The 24414-nt window shown below is 33.7% G+C and overlaps 1 protein-coding gene across 1 annotated transcript in view; it reads right to left on the reverse strand.

Moving 5' to 3' along the window:
* LRP1B (LDL receptor related protein 1B) overlaps nucleotides 1-24414 on the reverse strand; it is a 1722250-nt gene that overhangs the window by 193294 nt on the left and 1504542 nt on the right. Inside the window, exons 58-60 of the mRNA XM_054699700.1 lie at nucleotides 19740-19862; nucleotides 16947-17128; nucleotides 5378-5577 (exon numbers count right to left, since the gene is read on the reverse strand). Of these exons, the coding sequence (XP_054555675.1) occupies nucleotides 5378-5577; nucleotides 16947-17128; nucleotides 19740-19862 (505 nt within the window). The remainder of the gene's footprint in view (nucleotides 1-5377; nucleotides 5578-16946; nucleotides 17129-19739; nucleotides 19863-24414) is intronic.

A 24414-nucleotide genomic window follows, 5' to 3' on the forward strand; every position in this document is an offset into this window, starting at 1 on the left:
AAATTGAGACTGAATGGAAATTGCAAAGAAAGACTGCAATTAGCTAGATCTGGATCAGTTAAATTCTGAGTCTCCTGATTACTAGCTGTGTGACTTTGGAAAAATTACCTAACTTTTTAGATATTTTCTGCTACAAAGTGGCTTTAATGATTTACAGCATAGTATTAATTGATGAAATGACTAAAAGGGCATGCACCAGATGAAACAGAGTTCTTTGAACAGAGTAACTTCTAATAAAATATAAGTTCATAAAAGGGTGGTTCCCATTCTTGGAACCACTTAGATCAGGCTAAGTTTCTGTAGAAAGTCAATGAAAAAAATATAGAGTACAACGATGCAATGCTCAATATTATAGATTTTGCTCCTCACTGGTTTGATCAGTCCATGAGGATTCTATCAATTTAGTAACTTTTGAAATAATACTGAAGGGGAAATGAGGATTAGGTTGGCAAGTTGAGATTATCATCAAGGCTAAATGAGAAAACATTTTTTCCTTATAGATTTCCAACCCCTCAGGCTTGGCAAATTGGCAAAGATTCTGCAAGTATATATGATGCACCCAATTGGAAGCTTCAACTTTTATTCCTATATTTTCCCTCTGATGTTATATTTTTCCCCAATAACCTTATTTCTATTGATGAGGCAAGTGAGACCCAGGGAAATAATCCATAATTTTAGAGTAAAAGAAGTTACTTAGCAGTAAATATTACTCCATCCTGTCCTTTATTTTTGTTACCCAAGCACCTTTAAGAGCCCATTGATTTTTTTTTTTTCTCGTCCAAGGAGAACCTATAACTTAAAGATCTGTACTCATGTGAGAATTTATTACTTATGGTACAAAAGTAAAGACTAAAATTCACTGAGGAGGCTTGTGGTTTTGAATTAGCAAGAACTCATTTCCTAAAAATACAGGACTAGAAGAAGGAAATTATTATGAATATATTTAGAACAAATTTGCCATTGTATAAAGGCATATACAAATTTAAAAACTATTTCCATATGAATAAAATCTTAATATAGCAGCAAAATAAATCAATTAATGTACTTGGCAAGTATATTTACACCTGCAAGCTGTATGTTAAGATCCTTAACTTCCATTTCCAGATGCCAAGGCCATAATGAAAAAGCTTATTTTACATAAACCAACTGAGTGGAACAGGATGATCTTGTGACTGTTCAGATAAATGTCACTCATCCTCACCAAGATATCTAGTTCCTGAAAGCCCTTGCTCATTTGCATGCTTTCCCTAGACAATTAACATTCCTTTCCCAGAGGCTAACACATACCCATCTCTATATAAACACTAAGTTCCCCACTTCTTCCAGGTAGTGGATTTCAGTTTGCGCTCCCGTTGCTTGGGTTAGTGCCATCTTGCTAATGAAATCTTTCTTGGTGTTTAATGTTTGATTTTCTTTGCATTGGGCACATGGACAGATATGACAATAGGTCAAAACTCAAATTGCCAGCACTCTCATTGGACATATTTTATGTCTCAAGAGAAACTAGGAGAGAGACTGACTCATTTGCATTCTTTCTTCTGGGAAATAATGATGTGTTGGAAATGTCTTTAATGGAAAGATAACAATAGAGGTATTTCATCACACCTTTAGATTTTCTCTTAGGCAGATACCTTTTTAAAATGAATATGCTTTTCATTAAAAGTTTTTCAATATGAATAGCTAATAATTAAATGTGCATGTTTTATTTCCTTTAAAAATGTCCAAATATAGGTGATATTAATAAGTTATGAGGACTATGAGCTCTTTTCCCCTTAAGTGGTAATAATATATCTTTCACCTAATATTTGCAGCTTGACTACCAATAATTCTGTTTTTTCAAGCTTATATATCTTTCTCATTTATTCTGCTAAATAACATTTAATGTAGTGCTTTACCCTCATTCCAACAGCTATAAACACTTCAATTATTTTCTCCTAAAATATTTTAACATTTGTTAAATTGGGTGCCCTTTCGGACTCCTTCATTTTCCATGTTGTTGTCAAATCTACTAAAAACATTTCATCCCTAAATACCATCAGTGGCTTCCTATGATCCAAAGGATATATTCCAAATTCTTAGTATTCAAAGTCTGCCACAATCTGTTCCCAATTTGCCCTTATTCATCAAGTATCATCATGTCCTTCTCATAACACTTGCAGATATAGCCAACATGCATAAAACCCACACTGTTTCAAGACTCTGTTATTCTTTGCAAATGATGTTCCCTGTCTAAAGAATCTGTCCTACACTTGCCTGTATGGAGCATTTATAGTAAATCTCTCAGTCTTCTCAAAGGTCCCATCACTTCAGCAAAAGCTTCTCTACTCTTGCTAGTTTTCAAAATATTTGCATATCTCTCTAACCCATTTTTTTTTAAATTTAAAGATTTATTTATTTATCCACACAAGCACTGGTACAGTCAGAGCCGCAGGAGGGTGAGAGAATTCACCAGAGCCAGAGTGGAGAGTAGAGCAGAACAGACAGACTGACAAAGTACACTGCTGAGGGGAGCAGCAGGTGGCAAGAGAGGTCTGCGCGCCACGTGGAACCCTCGCCTGGTGGCCGGGGATCGAAGCAGCGCTGCAGAGGCTGTGGGCAGCTTCGCAACCCAGGGCTCAACCGCTGCGCCACCGGGGAGGCCCTCTCTAATCCAATTCTAATTTATGCATATACTGGAACATTAGTTTTTCTCATTAAAAATTGTAAGTGCTTAATGACACTGATTTACTCATCTCTAACTCTAGGATTAAGCACAAAATGTGAGAAAGAAAGACACATCCACAAGTGTTCATTGAATGAAAACAATGAATGAATGGATGAACAAATTTAAAGGGAAGAAATCAGAAACTAAAAAATGAATTAATGAAAATTTGGTTTAAAATAAACTATCTGATTCAGTTATCCAATAGAATAAGTAGTATTCTAAGGTTATTTTTTATCATATCATTATTGTAATTATTATAGCAAAACCAGTGAATCATATATATAATAATATATATGCATATGTATGTCAATATCCATATACATAATTACATACATAAACATTCATACATCATTAGGGCGAGGTTCATGTGATTTAGATTTCACCTAAATAATCCTTAGCTAGCAAGTGACTATATAGTTTTTTTCAATTTTTCAAGGTGGTGTTTGGTCTTTAAGGAAGACAGGTTGGGGTAAAGGACATAGCAAAGAAAGAGGAATGGAAATTCTCAAGCAAACTGCAAGTGACATGTACTTTGGAGACAATGAGATCTATTGATTATGACACAAAACTCGGAACATTTAGAAATTCTTGGGTTGAACATATAATAATAAATTAATGTTTCATTTATTTGTAATATAACTTAAATCAAATTATGTTTAGGGGCAAAAGATATTTATAAAGTCCTATGCAGGGTTAACTGCATTATTAAAATTTGTTTTATTAAAAAGAGCCTTAACTCTGAAATTTCTCATAAACCCTTCACATTCTCAAATTACATTGTCATGACTGGCATAGTCCATTCTTTTAATGAACTTGGGCTCTAGTTTTAATAATTGGAATCAATAATAATAATAATAATAATACTGTCTGATTCAGAGGGGAAAAAAGAGATCAGTTACCGAACTAACACAAATTATTATTTACATCAAGGTCTCATTTTCCGCCTCTAAGTCCATAACCAAGAAACCACAGTTGTTACCTATGGGAGAAATGCAGGGGAAATCCTATTCCTCTTCACAAACATGCAATTTAATGGCTCTTTTATCATTGGTTCTAGAGTTGGCATAACTCAGGCTGCCTACAATTAGTAGCTCATTAGTAACTACCAAGTAATTATTGGCCTGCATTCCGATTTTGGCAGATACCTGATAAGACACTTAATGAGAATGGAGAAAATATTATCCCCAAAAAAGAACAGCATCACTTTTATTTTCCTTTTCTCACACCTTTAGTCTCTAATAATTTCCAAAATCAAATTTTAAATTACTAGTAACATCCTATCTGGTTACCTTTCAAAGTCAAATACTTACTAATTCAGTACACTTTTTCTCTTCTACTTATGTCCCTCTATCCAATGTCACCACTGTGACATGATTTAAAGACATTCAATATACATGCATCAAATTTTGTAATATGTTTCTCAAATCATCTGGTAAAATTTTAAATAATGAGTAGCAGATGGAATCAATTGTTTCTGATGACATTTTAACTATAATTTTTGTTATTCCAATTCAAATGTTTAAATGTAAATAGACAAATATTTGATGCTGCCAGTATTTTTAATATTCACCTTTCTAACCAAAAGTTGTTTAAATTTTACTGTAAGGTGAAATTTTAACATACAGGAATAATTCACAGCAACCTAGTAGATGCTAAAAATGGGTAGGTTCATGGTTACATGGGAAAATACTCATTGCTGCCATGAAACTTTCAATTATATCATTCAAGAATGTTGCAGAACATTTCAGTATTGATTCTTTAGAGGGTATGCAACTGTTGAATGCTAAGTGCGATACCTATTTATTAACACTACTTTTGCTGTAATTAAAACCCTAACGTGATCTTTAAATAATTCTTCACTCAAATTGCATCCTGATGAGTTTCTTTATCTCTGTAATTGGAATGCCAACACCTAAATAAGTGAGCCATCCAACTATACTTGTCATACCTCAATGTTCTTACCCTTGAAACAGCACATTCAAAAACTTCCTGTCGACATTTTTAGTTCGAAATGATATATTTTATTAACTACAATCCTAAAAGGGACTTAGCTTCATTCATTCTTCATTCATTTTATATTTGTAAATGTTTTAAACTACTTAGAGTTATAGAAATTAGAAAAATAAGTATAGAATATAAATTCATTCATATTCAATTTTTTTTCCTGAAAGTAACTCTAATGTGAACGGTGTTTTCCCTTTTAATTGTTGACATTGTTGATTAGGCAACAAATTTAAGCAAATATTAGCATAATTGATAATTAAATAATATTACTTCACTGTAAAAAGCTTCACTTTTACTTTGTATTTTAAGAAAACCAAAATACTACCAGAGCATAATAGCAGCCTTATGTTTACAAGCAAACATCGTTCCGTTTCAATAATTAGGGTTGACAAATATTTGTCAGCTTACAAAAAAATCACCCATTTACTATAAAAACTATTTAGAAATTGTAAATACAGAAATATCAACAGTGTCAAAATTATTTTTATACATAATTATAGAAGATCTAAATGAATATATTTTTCTTATTTATGAATCTTGTCATAAAGGAGTAAAATAATTTATCTCTAAATTAAGAAAGGTGCTTGATGAAAAAAAGTATATATACTATTTTAAATGAATATTTTATTCACTGGTATAATACGGAATCATTTTTGCAATTGAACCAACCTTTGTGTCTGTGAGAACCATCCATGTTGCTAAACTCAATGTGATTTTCATCAGCCCAGTATAATCTATGGTTGACATAATCTATTGTTAGTGCCATAGGTCTAGAAATTTTGGTTTCTATGACAACACTCTGATTGGTTCCATCCATTCCAACACGGCCAATATGAGGGTACTCACAGCAGTCAATCCAATACAAATACCTAGGGAGAAAAATCAAAAGTCAGTTTGTTTGGACACTCAGCATGTAAAACATTACACAATATTTCACTTATGTATTCAATTATCCCCAAATTAATTCTTGAAATCTCTCTGAATTATAGCTCCTAATAAGTATACTTCAATGCAAACTTTTCTCATGACTTCTTATAAAAAATATATGGTAAGTTTTGAGATATACATATAAACATGTTTCCTTCGGTATACAAACACATAAAATATATTGTTAAAAATGGTAAAAAAAAACACAAAAAACTAAGTATGTAAACTAACAGATGAACATATCTCTGATGTTGAAAGAATAAAACTATCAACATACATTTTTCCAATTTTGGTTTGTTACACATGAAAAATCCGAAATGAATTACAGAGTATGTTTATTTGTCTGAATTTGCATTGTTGATTGTAGCTATTGTGACTCTTTAAATATAACTAAAATCATATAAAATTAAGTAAACTGCATTGTTTTTTAATCAACTAACAAAATTTAAAGAATATAATAATCATGTGCCTGAAGGCTACCATATCCAACAATGCACATTAAAAGCATTGCCATCATCACAAAAAATTCTAGTGGATATCTCAGATTTAAATTATGTTATTGGAAGTTTAAGTAGGTTATTTTGGACAGTTTAGAAACAACACTAAAAGGAGAAAGCACTTTGGTACTGAAAATGATTAAACATAAATACTGCAACTCCCAAAATACAAAGAATATAAATGACAGGTTAAAAAATTCTAAAATTAAACAATTTATTTTTCTCATAGTAGGAAAAGGCATTTTATCCTTTTGAATAGATATCCTCATTTATAATAATTCAAGATCTGAATTAAAGAATATTTAATATCCTCACATTCCAACTTTAAAATTGAAAGATACTGACCCAATTAATTTTCCTAGATTGCATTTTTTTTTAAAGTATGACTAAAATTCTTGGTAACTAATTCTTCAGATTTTTGTGTAATTAAAATTATATGATGTGAAAATTAGTCTAAATGGTTAATAACTATTACATTTAGATTGTTTTTATTTTTTTATTTTTTTTTTAAATTTTTTTTTAAGATTTATTTATTTATACAAGCACTGGGTACAGTCAGAAGCGCGGGAGGGTGAGAGAATTCACCAGAGCCAGAGCGGGGAGCAGAGCAGGCAGAAGGACCAAAGTACACTGCTGAGGGGAGCAGCGGGCGGCAGGAGAGGTCTGCGCACCATGTGGGACCCTCACCCGGTGGCCGGGGAGCAGCCAGGGATCAAACCGGCGCTGCAGAGGCTGCGGGCAGCTTCGCAGCCCAGCGCTCAACCGCTGCGCCACCGGGGAGGCCCTTAGATTGTTTTTAAAAGAAAAAAAAAGTTCCTTATAAATCCTTAATGAAGAGTTTTCTTTTTAAATCCTGACAGATCATTGTGATATTTTAACCACAGACTTGACAAAAAAATAAATAGAAAAAGCATTCTCGAATAAAGGACTGAGATACAAATTGTAAAAAAAAAAAAATACATTTTTGGGCCTTCCTGGTGGCGCAAAGGGTTAAGACACAGTCTGTGAAGCTGTCCGCAGCCTCTGCAGCACAAGTTCGATCCCCGGCCAGGAAGCTACACACATGGAGCAGCAGACCTCTCTCCTGTCTTACCCGCTGCTCCCCTCAGCAGTGTACTTTGGCTGATCTGCCTGTTCTGTTCCCTGTTCTGTCTCTGGTGAATCTTCTTAGCCCCCCACACCTCTGGCCTGTAACTCAGCTCTTGTATGCATAAATAAATCTTAAAAAAATACATATTTTGTGTTGACAATCATTTTTGGATTAGTCTGAAGGCAGGGAAATTTGGTTATAAATTAGAAAGTTCTTTGCTAACTAAAATACTAATTAAGAATGTTGCTTAAAATGAGGAATGTATCTCATTAGGACCAACAAAAAGTGGAATTTTGTGAGTAGGTCTTTAAAGAGAGCTCTGAGACCAAAATTAAAGCAAATTTGAGTCTACAAATACCACAGTCCCCCTTGCATTGAGCAATGCTGGACTTTCTATCTATGCTTTTGTATACCTTAATTCTAGACATATTTTGAATATACTAAAATCAACCAATAATAGCTATCAAATCCATCAGAAACCAATTATGTTTTTTTTCTTTAAATCCTGAATTATTTCAATATATTTTTACTTTGAAAATCAAATAGATGCCAGTAAAGTACATCTAGAACACAAAACCCATTTCTTCCTAGTAAATTTTTGGAGGAAAAATTGGCTGTCAATACTAATGGCAATGTAGATAAATATGAATAAAGTAGATCAGGAAGAAGTAAAACTGAAAAGATAATTTTATTGAAATAAATCAAAATATTTTTCTTGCCTCACTAATCACTGAATCTTGGAAATATTGACATAGCATTTTTTTCCTCTAATAAATGTGATATGATTTTATCATCTCTCATACATGTTAGATATGATCAATGTATTTGTGTTCTATATAGCCATGTTATTTTTAAGAATAGTCAATTAAAATTAAAAAGCAACTTTCACTATCTTCTATAATATTAAAATTACATTCAAATTGATTTAGTTAGAAAGTCTTCATTGCTATTTAGCTATTTATTCTACATGTGCTTTATTTGAAGTTAATATATTTCAAAAGTGAAAAAAATGTTTTACCATTAAATGTTCTCAACAAAAATATTGTAACTAACTGGATGTGAATAATCATGTTTTTAAAGTTATTAACTAAATTATGAATTTCAGATGGTTGACTTCCCTATAACAATTCTAAATTTCTATCTGTATTTTGTACTTTTTTTTTTTTTATAATTTTTTTTTTTTTTTTTTAGAAATCTTTTTTTTTTTTTTTTAATAGAGGCATGTTTGTTTGTTTATTTATTTATTTGTTTGTTTGTTTTTGTTTATACATGCACTGGGTACAGTCAGAAGCGCGGGAGGGTGAGAGAATTCACCAGAGCCAGAGTGGGGAGCAGAGCAGGCAGGCAGAAGGACCGAAGTACACTGCTGAGGGGAGCAGCGGGCGGCAGGAGAGGTCTGCGCGCCATGTGGGACCCTCCTCTGGTGGCCGGGGAGCAGCCGGGGATCGAACCGGCGCCTCAGAGGCTGCGGGCAGCTTCGCAACCCAGCGCTCAACCGCTGCGCCACCGGGGAGGCCCTGTATTTTGTACTTTTTTGGGGGCAAATGACATCATCATCTTCAATTAATATATCAAGAAGAAAAGGAAGAGATATTCCATGGAGTTGAAGATTTGTCTTATCATTCTCACTAAATTTTATAGTTACAGGTCTAAAATTCTCTCCCTGCCATTCAAATCCATTATCCAGCACAAATATACTTCTTTAAATTGTCCCCAATATTGAAATGTGTGAATGTAACTTTAGTTGACTAGTTTCACATTCTCAGATCGTATCATTTGTCTTACTCTTGCCTTTTCAATGACACAGATTATTTTCATTCAGGAATAATACACATTGCCTCCTCTGTTCTCCACAAATTCTTAACTAAATAGTTTCGGTATAGATTTCTTTAAGGTGGGTTACAGGAACAAATACATTTGAATAACTTTTGCAGAGTAAGCAAAATCAGCATTATCTTTCTTATTGTAGGAATTCTCAGAAGAGGGAATTGTACCACCCCGTGTTTAATCAGAGTTTTGGGTGAGAGCAATCTTTTCCTAGGGCACTTCATAGGAAGCTTTTTGTGATACTGTGCTGTAGCTCTTTCTGGTCTACAAAATTTCTTGTCTTTATTACATGTGTTGATATAATTGACACTACACATAGCATACACATACAGCAGTATAATCTCCATGGGAAGGAGAGGATCCATGTTCCCCACTCCAATTAATTTAGGGTGGAACTGAGCAGCAAGAGGAAGCTGGAAAGGACTAGTGAGAGTACTTAGAGGTTTGGAGGAGACGTGGAACAGAGAGACATTTGAAGCAGCCGCATGTGCTTCTCAGTCCTGAACTTGTATCAGGAACTTGGAGGACATGGAAGAAAACACTTGAAAGAGACAGAGACATGAATGAGAGACTCATGGAGAGGCTAATAAAAACAGCCTTTATCTTGCTCCTTTCCTGCTAGACTTTTCTGTCCCCTTTCTGCTCTTCTTATGCTTTCGCACCAGAAGATGCCTTAAACTTGTAGCAAGCTTTAGGAACTCGGGGGCCCTTCTTTTCACCATCCCTGTTTGGCTGGGCATTTACCCATAGGGAATGGGTAACTTTGAGTGTTTAATTAGAAGATATCATCTTTTCTTCTCTGTTCTCTGTTGCATACTAATTGTGTTGAAGCTCTTTTCTATTGAAAGACAAATGCACTGAGAGTATGTTTTGACTTTATGAGGCAGATCGCAGAAACTATTTAGAGCATGAAGGCTTGGAGGTGCCAGGAGGCCCCTGATTCTGCTCGCCAAAATACATAGAAATCCACAAAGCATTAGTAATATTGGAGGTGCTCAGGTCTCATAATCAGAGAACATCACTAATTAAGTCAGTTGGTGAAACATCTCTGATAAACCCCAAAGCTATTCTTAAGAGACTGAAAACCTTATTTTGAAAGAATGATTTCTTGAGGTCATATTATGCAACAGATACCACTTAATACTGGGGGCACAGAGGTAAACCAATATGACTTTTGCCTTCAAATATTGTGCAGTGAATACAATAGAAGTGAATGTAATTAAATGAAAAAAGTGAAGCCTATTATGAAAAGCTACTGAATATTTCACTATGGAGCACAAAAGGCGTGACAATTTTACCTAGGTGGAAGAAGGCATGAACAACATCTTATCTTAATAGTTCTTTGAATATAAATTCTATCTTCATATCTACCTGTAAATTCCTTGATAACAATATTCTTTTATCTCTTTTATGTTCTAGAACAAAGTATAACTTGAACATTTCAATGCTGCAATAGGTGTTGAATATGCTGTTGCCTAAGGCCTTCATTTCACTGATAAACTGAATGCATAAAATATTATATTCCTTGTCCCACTCTGTTAAGATAATGATAGAGTTGGAACAAGGACCCAGACCCCTACATTTATAGACTAGCATTTATCTTCTCAGCAGCACTAGCTAGTCTTATGCAAGCAAATCCTGGTAACAGATTATTTGAGTTCAATTTCAGGTCCACCCATTACTAACAATGTGTTCTGAAACACTTTAATAAGCCTCATTTATATGTTGAAAAAGAATATAGTGGTTTTTCCACACAGGGTCATTGTGAGAAATTAAATGAGGAAACACAAGGAACAAACCAAGAATATAGATAAGCATATAGTAAATTACATACACACATATCTATATACTTGAGTTAGTAATAACCAATAAGTTATTTGTTGCCTCTAAAATGTATATAATTTATTACTTCATTCCTGGATTTTACATACATTATTATATGATTTATCTGTTTAATTACTCATCAACCAGAAAAATGGTATAAATATATTCTACTGCCTTGAAGAAATATATAGTTAAATTGTTCTCTGGTTAAAAAAAAAAAATTGGGTTTCATTAAAACAGAATTCATTGTGTCTCTTTCTTCATGAGTTGCTGATTTCTGGGGGGTAAATTTTATTTTCTCTACCGTAGTGAAGCTCAACTACTATACATATTTTTTCAAGATTCTCAAAAAGACTGCAACAGACATACTTACATTTTAACATCTAAATGTAACCTTAAAAATTAAGAACTTTTTTTTGTAAATAAACCTGAAAAATGAACACATCAGTGAAATTTTCAAAAAGAGATTTCTAAATTTCACCTATATAGCATGCATGTTTATGTAAGGTAACATCTAAAAAAACACCATCCCCAAATAATATCTATTCCATAAGATTTAGAGAAGTGCAAACATATAAAAGAAAGTATACTTGTAACCATAACAACAGGCATCTGTGCTTTCTGAGGATATATTTTATAGTCAAACATAACACATTATATTTCTTTAAAATATAAGTCTGCTCTCAACCTGCCTCTTTTTTTTTTTTAAATTCAGAGAATACATTTAGAGTGTTCCATCCTTCTGCAAGTATTTCTCATTTAGAATAACAATTAATTTTTTTATATTCCTTCTCTGTGTTTTTTGCTTAAATGTATGGTATAGTGTAAACATTTGTGAAGATTTTTTTTTATGTGCCTGCTTAGCTTAATAAATTTTTTCTGTAATTTCCCCACAGAAATTAGAAACTGAGTTTTCATTTCCTGGCATGCTTTTCATTTCCTCACAACATAAGTTCCTTTATGACTCTCCTCTTTGAACAGGCAAGTTTCTTTCATACCTATACATTTGTCTGTGTAGGTTCAGGTACAATGTACCCATAGCTAAAACTCTATGTGCTTCCTCTAGAAGGAATATAGAGGGATCAGAGCAAGAGGGAAGAACACAAGGGACTGTGGTGACAGTTCATGGGGTGTGGTGGTGATAGGAATTTATGGGGATTACAGCTGAGGGGAGCAATCAAATATCATACAAAAATGAGCAATACAAAATAAGAAGAAAATCTAAAAGAAATCTCCTCTACATGGTTTATACATCCACTTGCTCATTCATGATTTTTTTCAAAAGTGAATTTAATGGTCTCAGTGTTAGGCACAATGAATAAACCATGACCCTTATGCTAAAGGAATTAACTTTCTAGGTGGACATACAGACATTTATACAAGTAATAGTCAGGTAATGTTATGTGCTCAATATATGGTGGCTACTTGGGTCTATAGGGAATGTTTCATAGAGAAAAAAAATTCTAATTATTGCAACTGAACAAAAAAGTAGAAGAGCATTCTAAGAAGAAAGAACAGCACATGACAAGATTTAGATTCATGAAATGTGTCAGTTCCAAGCTTATTTGGATTACCATTGCTCATATTGGGCAGTAAATGAACATAAAGAGTGAGTATGTAAAATATATCTAGAATGACTTTCTTGCAGTATTGCTAACAGATGATTAGAAAATGAAAATTAAAATATTCTTTAAAAATAAGGCACGGACCTCCCTAGTGGCACAGGGGGTTGAGCGCCACACTGTGAAGCTGTCCGCAGCCTCTGCAGTGCAGGTTCGATTCCCGGCTGGCCAGGGAGCTAACCACATGGCGCAGCAGACCTTTTCTGCCTGACCCTCTGCTCCCCTCAGCAGTGTCCTCCGTCTGTCTGCCTGTTCTGCTCCCCGCTTGTCTCTGGTGATTTCTCTCACCCTCCTGCACCTCGGACTGTACCCCAGTTCTTGTATAAATAAATAAATCTTTTAAAAAGCAAATAAAAATATAAAAGTAAGGCATGCCTATAATGACAATTTTCACTAAAAAACTATCATTTATGCTAATTAAATTTACATAAAGGGTAATTAATAAATGGAAAAATAAGTACAATTTTTCCCTCTATTCCTTGATTTTATTTGTGTGTGTGTGTGTGTGTGTGTGTGTGTAGAATTGGGCTGTAGGACAGCCCAGCAGTATTGTGAGAGGATTCACAGAGACACAGTGAGGAGCAGAGCAGGCAGACTGACTGAAATATACTGCTAAAGGGAGCAGCCGGTGAGACAAGAGAGGTCTGCTGCGCCTTATTTGGGTCAGCTCACTGGCCCGGGATCTAACTGACGCCGTAGGGGTGATAGTGCTGAGACTTAATACCTAGGCCACCAAGGAGGGACCCCTATTCCTTATTTCAATGCCTCTGGAAGAACATGTTCATGATCCAAAATCACGGCAACTCTACTGTGATGTAACAAGGGAAATATGGAACCAAAGCTTGAAATCTAGGTTGACTACAGTTCTTATTACCTAATGATCCTGAGAAAGTCACTTAGTAATTTTGAGGCTGAATGCTCTCCTCTGTACTATAAGGATAATAATAAAAATTATCATATTTTTCTCAAACTCTGAGTAAGCTATATATGCATGTAGAGTGATAAAACTCAGAAAATGTTAGAGAGGTGGCAGTGATCCATCAGTCTTGTCCAGAAAGTTTTCTCTGATTTTAATTATGATAAAAACACTGTTTTCTCTACTTCATGAGTTATTGTATTTTTTTACTCATTTCCTACCCACTGGACCTAGGTGGCTGCCTTTTATTTTTATACTCAGAACAATGTCACACATATATTAAGTGTAAGGAAATATTAATTATTAAATGAGTAGATGAACTTATTTTCTGTTAACTGGTTATATTCCATATTCACCTTAATGTTATTATAATGGTCTACTGTTATTTTGCTAATCTGAAGTGATAACTTAAGCATCTAAATGAATAAAATTATGCTTATCACAGTTTTAACAGATTTTGTAGTTTTACTTAATATATAAAATTAATCTCTTGCATAAATGAAAACTTTTAAAAAGCTGAATATAAATTATACTACCAAAAATGTATGTTAGAATATTATGTCTCCAAACTGAACTAGAAAACAGAATGATTAAGATAACTAGATTTTGGGGCCTCCCCTGGTGGCGCAGCAGTTGAGCGCTGGGCTGCAAAGCTTCCCTTAGCCTCTGCATTGCTGGTTCGAACCCCAGCCACCAGCAAGAGTCCCACATGGCGCGCAGACCTCTCCAGCCATGTCCCTCTGCCTGTTCTGTTCCCCGCTCTGGCTCTGGTGAATTCTCTCACCCTCCCACGCTTCTGACTGTACCCAGTGCTTGTATAAATAAATAAATAAATAAATAAATGAATCTTAAAAAAAAAAAAACAAAACTGGATTTTAACTGAATTTAAAAGTATCAACCAGGGCCTCCCTGGTGGCACAGGGGTTAAAGACAGTGCTATCAAGCTATTGCCATCCGTGGCAGCATGAGTTCGATCCCTGACTGGCCAGGGAGCTACCCACATGGTGCAGCAGACTTCTCCTGCCTCACCCACTGCTCCCCTTAGCAGTGTATTTCAGTAGATCTGCCTGGTTTGTTTCCCACTCTCTCTGGTGAATCCTGTCACCCACCCCCACCCACTCCCGCACCTCTGGCTTACAGCCCAGTTCTTATATGCATAAATAAATCTTTAAAAAAATATATAAATAAGTATCAAACAGGAAAATTATCTTTCTACTTACATGTTCTTTGCCATTTTTGCTAACCATCATTTTTAAATGATATAGTGATCATTGGTATACTATCATTATTAAAAAAAACTACCTATTATATATTTAATTATTTCATTATATTAGACAATCTAACACTCTTTATCTTTTGTTAAACAATTTCTTCCCCTATCTTTAACTAAATATCAGGAAAGAAATCATATTTGGCAGGAAACGGGGTTCAGTTGTATTGACATTCAAAACATATACAAATAACAACAGTAATCTGACATAGAACATTTCAATTGCATTTTATGAAATAATCTTAAAATTTAAGCTATTTTATAGCATGATTGCACAATATTTTAGACATTTATGGTATTTTCTCCCTGAAATTCATCTCATAAAAGATAAAATCCAAGTCGCCCTTTTGTCTTACTCTGGGGAAGTAAGAAAACAGCAGAAAAGGCATCATTAAATTTTAATTGTTAAAGTAGGTATTTTAAACTCATATATAAAATGATCCAATATGTATCAGTTTCTTTGGTCATAACAAAAATATTAATCATATCATCATTAAATATTATCCAAAAATGAAATAAAGGGAATTTTTCATAGCATCTACAATGATTTAGTACTTCACAATTTTAATTGACACATTTGCTAGATGGGTTTATGTTGATGATAACTTAAGGCTGTTTTCAGTTTATAGGGTAATAACAGTAACCTGGGATAAATAAAATTTAAAGAGAGATTCAGTCGTGTTTACTAGGCTAAAATACAGTTTTTCCTTCATAACTAGGACCTTTCATATGACTGTTAAGGATAACATTTATTTCATTTAGAAAACAAGATATTTTGAATAGTAAGACTGAGATGTTCAGCCAGTCATACTGATTTTCAGGAAAGGAAAAAAAATGATTTTGATATTTATGGGTTTAAGGAAAAATTATTTGGACATACTAAACTATTATCTTCTGATAAATTATCAGAGCAATTAAAATATTTACATAGGCATGAATGGATGCAGATGAGAGCCAAACTAAGTGCATAATATTTTTTTTTCCTTAAACCCATAGCCTTTATTTCTTGAAATAGCTATGGAAACAAACTCTCTTGTGTCTCTCTTTGGTTAAAACAGAGATGACACTCTTTCAAAACTTCTGTTGTTCTGGTAAAGAAAATATTTTAAAAGATAAAATGATTATATAATTATATAGGGAAAGTTACAATGTGCGCATTAATTTAGAGACAGTATAATGTTTGAAATATGTTTTCTATCAAATACTGCTTTTCCCCAAAGTAATGCTTGAAATTAAGCTGTTATACACTATGACATTATTAGATTGCCAATTATAAACATGAGGAACCAGAAAACAGAGAAGCAGTTTATTAGCAAAAGGCAAAATTTAATTGTTATATATGGATGAAAAAAGCTGTGACGAATTTCATATATTATGTGAAATTAATTTAGATAGCAGAAAATTTAGAGCACTGCACTTCTCATAATAATTGCTATAGTAAATGTGTCCTATTTTTAAAAATCAAATTTTCTCTAAATTTGTTCTTTTACAAGCATGCTGGGTAGTTTGAACTTCTATAGAGATCATATTGGAGTGTATAATCACTCTAAATTACAGTGGAAAAAAGAGAAGGATATGCCTTTTCTCTCTACCAAAACAACGTAATTGAAAGTGAATGATTATGGTCATAATCTATAGAACTTCAGCAAACACACACCACACAACTGTTAACCTTAATGTGTGTTTATCATGCATGTGAAATCTCCACCTGATGGCCTTATACTTTTCAGTGCCTAGTTCTCCATTTTCACAATGAAATGCAAATTAAACACAGTTTCAAATGGAATGTTTTGCAATATTGCCTCTATGCTTTTCCTTTTGAATGTATGGATAATACATCTTGTCATTTATTATTCATGGGTACTACTTAACATAGTGCATAAATTACAACATCAAAACCTGTGACTTCTACATTACACTGCAAAATACCATCTAAGAGTTGGCTGTTAGCCTGCCTTTCCTTCAAGAAATAAAGGCTTTAACATCCACAAAATATGTATATTTTATTCATTTTCCACAGTAAATTTTACTTAGAAAAATAGTTGACTTTAGAATGTTAAAAAATACTTGCTGTAAAATCCCATAATCTAATATTTTCTTCCACTTTGATAGTCACATTTTTTTTGATTTCTCAATAAGAATTTCTATACATTTACATTTTATACTGGGTTTTCATATTACTAACTTATAGAACAGGATTTTCCACAGTATATGTAATCCACAGTCCTAATCTTTAATTTAAGATTTTAAACATGTGTTACAAACCCAGCTCGAGGATCTAAAGACAGGTCCCTGGGAAACTTCAGCCGTTTGCTAACGAGTATAGTAGGGTACAAGCCATTGAGTTTGGATACTTCAATGATCCTTTTTTCTGTGTCAGACCAATAGAGGTTTTTTCCAATCCAATCAACAGCAAGTGCATTGGGGACAGCTGTATTATGAACTACCTAACAAGATAAGAATCAAACAGTTAACATGATAAATGCTTAGAATAAAAACTAACCAACTGATTTTTTTCCCAGAGATTAGAATACTATTTAAACATTAGATATGGAATTATATTATACAATATAGAGCCATTTATACCAATATAATTACTTGTTTCTGAGAATATGCATATGATGTAATCAGTTCCTAGGAATTATTTATGGGTAGAAGAAAAAAAACACCAAATTAAAAAACTATTAGATGACTGCACAGTTGTTGAGCACATTTGCATTATACTTTACTTGGCCTCTGAAAACTTGGGACAAATATTCTAATTCACACCCACATGACACACATACAGAAACACAGAGTTATTGATACTATCTATGGTTAACAGACTTTTTCTCTATTGATCTAGTTTAACAAAAGGAAAACAAAAACAACAAAATAACACTAGTAATATCATCACTAACTACTTTGAACCAAACCAAAGGAGAGTAAGATTGTACTCATACAATTGCTGTGCTCAAATACAATCTATATCATCACCAAATATACATCAAATATAGGATTTTTGTGTACAAATATAAAGCATATAACAAAGGATTCTTGATCTTTACATCAACTATTTGAGTTTCCAGTGCTGGGAGAAATAAATGAAAGAAGCAATAGAACCTATGTATTCAATAGCAATAGAATCGTAGATTCTAATAGTTATAAAGTTAGATAATAGAAACACTGACATTTTGTAGTTATCCTTTCCTTTATACCATCAACTATAAAGACATAAAAAAAGTGACATGAACTTTCAGCAATAAGTGATATATATTGTATTGAATGCAATGAAGGATGTTACAAGACAGCCTTTCTTTTTCTATCAAATTTCCCTTTTTTGAACTGGTTTACATCATTGTTTGTATTTTAGGGGTATAGGATCTCCCCTATCCTCCCTCCTTTGCTTCCTCCCTACTTTTTCTTGCTACCTCCCCTGTAGCCTCAATTCTATAGTCAGATTTCTAGGATTTGTTATTTTGCTTTATCTCACTCCCTTTGTTTGGTATCTCGATATTCTACATACAAGTGATACCATCTGATATTTCTGTTTTCCTCTGATTACTTTGGCTTAGTATAATCCTTTCCAGTTCCATCCCTGTTGATGCAAATGGAAAGAGTATTTTTGTATTTTTTTTTAAATAACTGATTACTATTCCATTGTGTATATATAGCCCATCTTCCTGATCCACTATTTGGGCACTAGGATGTATACAAAGTTTAGTTGTTGTACATAGTGCTTCAATGAACAACGGAGCACACATTTCCCTTAGAATTTGCATTACTTTATTTTTAGGGTAGAGATATATAATTTGGAAAATTTGCAAGGTTGACAATTCAAATGAAATCAGTGAATCTTAAATCCCAAGAAAAAGGATTAATCTTGTGACCCCTATAATGTGATTTAAAATAGTAATGGGATAGTGGTGGCAAGGGAATAGTGAATTAATATAATTTAAAAATATTAAATTATGGGGAGGGGAATGGAAGAGAGTAAAATGTGTAGGGGGCCCAATGGACTGTGGTGGAGAACTCTGGGTGTCTTGGTGTGGTGTACTGACATACATCTGAAGGATTGTTATGTCATAACCGTAAATCAAATGCAATGTTGTAAGGCAATATCACATTAATATATATGTGTATTTATATATTCAATACATTTACATACATACATATAAAGGCAAGCAAAAGTTTTAAATATCTTGTAGTAAAATATATGATCAAGTTTGAGAATGTAAATTTTAGTTATTAAATTGTCAAATAATAAAATTAAATTCTTCCCCTTAGTTCTGTGTGACATAATTATAATTAATTGTATAAATAAATCATCACTAAAAATAACTATTATGATTCACCTGAACCAAATCTTCTGTTTTGGCATTGAATATATAAATTTCAAAATTTCAAAATTGATTCCTCCTACCAGAAATTTCTGTATAATAATAGAGATGGCTACCAAAAAACATTAAAGTATTATTGGGTTCTTTCTACATGAATTCAAACTTCTTCATAATGCATTCTACTGCATATATATAATGCTAATAATTTAACTAAAATCCAGAGAATATAGAAATGGTGTCAAATAACTCATATCTTGATTGACAAATGCATGTAACGACATAATCTTATCAGAATTCATGATTTTATACAACCGTGTTCAGTTATTTCCACATATAGTAGGTTAAATTTAATAATGCTACAACTTCAGTCTGCAATCTAATAATCAATTTTCAATTATATAGTCTCAGAATCAACTTTTTATTTTATATAACTCAACGCAATTTACCTCAGGTTCTAATCATTCAAACTGAAATCATGCATCATATTTTCTATCACTGTGAATAAAGTTCTAAATTTTATTTTCTGAAGTTGATTTCTGTCTTACTATAATTGTGTTCTAATGAAATATAAGAAAAAGTCTTTGTATTTCATATTTAAAGAATGTCTTACCTCATGCTCTACAACTGAAATTCAAACCAACCTAAAACATTCTATAAATGATCGTCAAATAACATTTTCTATTTACTACATTAATACTAATAAAATATTCATAATACCATCATTTCCATATCTAGTTACCTTAATATCACTTCCATTTAAACACATTCTATTTATGCGGCTGCCATTGGGTCGACTAGAATCAATCCAATAGATGAATTCATCTCTGTAATCAAAGTCTATAGCAATAACATTGTTTAATCCCTAAAAAATAAAAAAATATTGTTAACAGAAATTATTTAAATGAGTTATGATTTCAGAAGAATTAGTATCTCCATTTGAACCTAAAGTTATAATTATAATAAATAGTATTTGTGACCAATTCTTTTTATAATTTTTTTTAAAAGAGTTTTATTTATTTATTTATACAAGCACTGGGTACAGCCAGAAGCCCTGGAGCGTGAGAGAATTCACCAGAGCCAGAGCGGGGAACAGAACAGGCAGACTGACGAAATACACTGCTGAGGGGAGCAGTGGGTGCGACAGAAGAGGTCTGTGTGTCATGTGGGACCCTCCCCAGAGGCTGGGGATCGAACCGGCCCTGAAGAAGCTACAGGCAGCTTCGCAGCCCAGGGCTCAACAGCTGTGCCACCAGGGGAGGCCCACCAATTTTTTTTTAAAAGCACTATACTTTTTTTACATTTTCTCTATACCATACCCTTAAAATGTTGCCTAATTTATTTGAAAATATTTTCCAAGTAAGCCATAAAATTTTTGGAACGTTTAAAGACAGTAGTTTAAATATATGGTCAGTAAGCTGAAGGGGGGAAATGCTTTTAAGGAGATTAGGTGAGAGACACTTTAGGTTAATATTAATACAAATTTAATGCTATTACAATCTGTGTTGTAGAGGATTAAGTAAAAATCATATGTCTAAATTAAAAAGGTAGAACATCCCCTTATCATATTAGTCCTAGAATAGCCATATGATAATAGCCAGGAAAGACTTAGAAACTTTGCTTTCCCCAAAACCTTTTGTCTCAACAACATAATTGAGCTTTCTTTTTTCATGCATAAAGTGGCCTCTAAGGCCATACAGTGTCATATTAGAGTTGAGAAGTTATAATCTTAGGAGAATACTTGACCAAAGAGGAACTGAGAAGTCAACATCTTTTTTATCCCACATGCTGACAATATGAGGAAATGCCTCCCTGTAGACTCATGCTTATGAATTTTTTAGCAGATAACAAAACTGAATTCAGCTGATGGTTTTCTGGATGCTACAGCTCTATGGTTTAGCCATTCCACTGTTTGATTTGTTACAAGGATTATATATCAGGATTTGAGAATCTTAGTTGAATGGTTCAAATGACTGCTTAGGGGCTACTTTAATTCTGACCTATTGTTAGGGCACAAAATTTACTACTTCAATGGACTAATAAAACTAAAATTAGATTTTCAGTTGTTAACTTATTTTAATACTTGAATAGTATATTAGTATATAAATATTCCTGGTTTAAAAATAATTGACACTATATACACTTTTATCTTTATATCTTATGTTTATTTACTTATATCACGATTCACCTCAAATTGTATTAAAGTGGTGATTATTTTAAGGGTTATATCTGTGAGTAGTTGTAATCCTGTAATTAAGGATTAACATTTTCTAGGAGATAGAAAATGTTTTTTTGTTTTTTTTTGTTTTTGTTTTTTTTGGTTTTGTTTGTGAGAGGGAAAGAAAATAAAGAAAACCTAGGTCTCAGTTTAGTTTCCACTATTGTTAAAGTTCAGAATTTGATAGTAATGTAAACACTAGCTTAGATTTATAAATCTCTTTATAAGTCTCAGGTCAAAGCTAAATTATTACTGTTCAGATTTTATTTTTTCCCAGGAGTTCAAGACTACACATGCCCATCAGAAAAGGTTCTACCTAACACTTTTTTTTTTCCCTTTCTCAACTGGCTTAAATCCTACAGTGATGGTGTTAAGATCATAAGTACAAATCATATACTTTGATTTAGCATGAGTAATCTCAATCTTCAGCTCCATTTTAATAAGTTAACTTGAAATAGCTTTATCACATAGAATTGCAGGTCCTTCACAAGAAAATCAACATGTCTCAGGACAAACTCCTCACCACACCCAGATGAAAAAATGCAGTGCACTTCTTACTGATATTGCAATCAAGAATGATGAACATAAACATTAAAAAAATGTAACTACTATTCAGTTAAAAATTCAAAAGGGCCTCCCTGGTGGCACAGGTGGTTGAGCTCCGCTCTGTGAAGTTGTCCACAGCCTTTGCAGCGGGGGTTCGATCCTGGCCGGCTGGTGAGACTCTCACATGGCCAGCAGACCTCTCCTGTCTCGTCCACTGCTCCCCTCAGCAATGTATTTCGTCAGTCTGCCTGTTCTGTTCCCAGATCTGACTCTGGTGAATCTTCTCACCCTCCCATACATCTGGCCTGTACCCCGGTTCTAATATAAATAAATAAACCTTAAAAATAAATAAATGAAAATTCAAAAGATTCCCTAAGTATCCATTTATAAGCAAAAAACTGGGGGGACTCATTAACAAAATGCACTTAACCATAAATATATGGAAAGTTTTCTATGCAAAGTAAATCAAGATTTTAATAATATAAATTGAATACACGCCAAGTTCTATAGAAGGTTTAATAAATTCATTTCAATATCCTTTCATTCATTTTGCAGTATCTTTCCTGTTCAGATTCTTTTTTTTTTTTTTCTTCCCTGCAAGAGGATTAAGGTAAATGGGTTAGGGTTCTGTGATGGCCTTGCAATTCAGATGGATAAAGTAAAGCTTTGTAAGGAAAAGAGAGAGAGAAACTTGTCTTTAATGTTAGCAAGGATTTACCTGCAATCACCAGTCATGGAAGAATTATCCTATTCCGTTCTTTACAATAATCAATTTAGATAATGAAAATTCAATTCTAAGCTTAGCAAGTCAACTATAATAAATTAAAGCTGTAAAAGCAGAGGCACTGAAGGTCTCAAGTCTAACACATCTATCTCGTCAAGTTGGTCATTTTTCTATAGCTTTACTCCTTAATCCCCACAACAACAGAGCATTGCTCTCTTTGAAGAATCATATGCAATGAGCATTAAAACAGCAAGGACATGGTCAAAATACTATCTAAAAACCTGAGTCATCCCAGTGGTTTCAGAGCTGAAAATTGGTTTCATCAAAATCCCATTTGCTTCTTTCATTTTTGTAGCTGAAGATTTGCACCCTTTGGTTCAAGATGATTAATTTAGGAAATTGTGTTTTGTTTTCTCTCCACAATTTTACTGGAATAAAAGGCACTGTTAGAATTGAATTGGATAACATATTGGAAAGCTACTTGATTAATTTTCATTTCTAAAATTCATGTTATTAAATTACATTTTCTAACTGTGGTGTATGAATGTAGGTTATTGCTGGCCTAGCTACAACAATGCTTTAGAATACATAGGTCAAAAGAGAACTCTCTCAGTTGCTATAATTTTATGCAATAAAACCTCATGAGGTCGTTACTGACTACAAAAATGAGAATAAAATTCAAGATGTTAGGGAAAGAAAAAGGGTTCTCACATATTACCCAGAAGACCACAACTGCTTTTCTGCAATCCCATGGTCCAGCTGGGGCTATGACTTTGTTTCAAGGACCAGCTAAGGTGTAGCTGGACTGGGAGGTCTGGGAAAACCCTAGTTTCCCTGACTGAATTTGAAAAGCAGGAGGGAGAAGTGGTTTCAATTTGTCCAGAATCAAGAGGAGTGATGAGAATGATGTATGTATAATTAAGCAGGACCCCTCCTCACAGAGAAAGAAAAGAAAAAAAATCTTAAAACTCTGCTGCTTGGGCCTCCCCGGTGGCGCAGCGGTTGAGCGCTGGGTTGCGAAGCTGCCCGTGGCCTCTGTGGCACCGGTTCAATCCCCGGCTGCTCCCGGGCCACCGGAGGAGGGTCCCACATGGCGCGCAGACCTCTCCTGCTGCCTGCTGCTCCCCTCAGCAGTGCACTTCGGTCCTTCTGCCTGCTCTGCTCCCCGCTCTGGCTCTGGTGAATTCTCTCACCCTCCCGTGCTTCTGACTATACCCAGTGCATGTATAAACAAAACAAACAAACAAATAAATAAAAACATGCCTCTATTAAAAAAAAAAAATTAAAAAAATAAAAAAAAAAAACCTCTGCTGCTTTACTGCTCAGTGCAGCTCTCCCATTTTCCTGAGACTGCCATTGCCTCTTGCAGTATCTATCCTCTCGTTTCCTAATAGTTTATTGTTGGTTTCATTTGTGTGTTTTGTGAAATTCTTTCAAGAGACACCAACAACCCTGCTGTGTCATAGTCCTAAACAAAGATATTAGAGTAAGTCACTCCTACTAATTACCTACCTATGGAATTTACAGATAATTGAGACAAGTGTGTTGTCTATTCATTTATTTTGACTGAGAGAAAATATGCAGCAATATTACTTCCATTTTCTACTCCTTATGTAGACAAAATATCTTTTAGAAATGGCTGGCATTGCTCTGCAAACCTTGAAAATTTCTGTAGTCCAGAAAATTGTGGTTGGAGATGTTTCCTGACAGAAATTACATAATTCAAGCAGCTCACAAGTAAAACTGAGCGTAAGGATGACTAGCTTTTTAGGTCTCTCTTTCCTTACTGAGTAGGTGCAAATGTTCATCCACAGACACAAGTTTTCAGAATCCTCATAGACTTTATCTTCCTCACATTCTCTTCAATTCTGTAAATACTGCACTAAGAAAACTACTTGAAATGAATTCCCACTTAGGGCCCAGTGATTG

The sequence above is a fragment of the Talpa occidentalis genome, unplaced genomic scaffold, assembly GCF_014898055.3.
Source record: "Talpa occidentalis isolate TD23 unplaced genomic scaffold, MPIMG_talOcc4v2.1 talOcc4.3, whole genome shotgun sequence".
NCBI classification, from domain to species: Eukaryota; Metazoa; Chordata; class Mammalia; order Eulipotyphla; family Talpidae; genus Talpa; species Talpa occidentalis.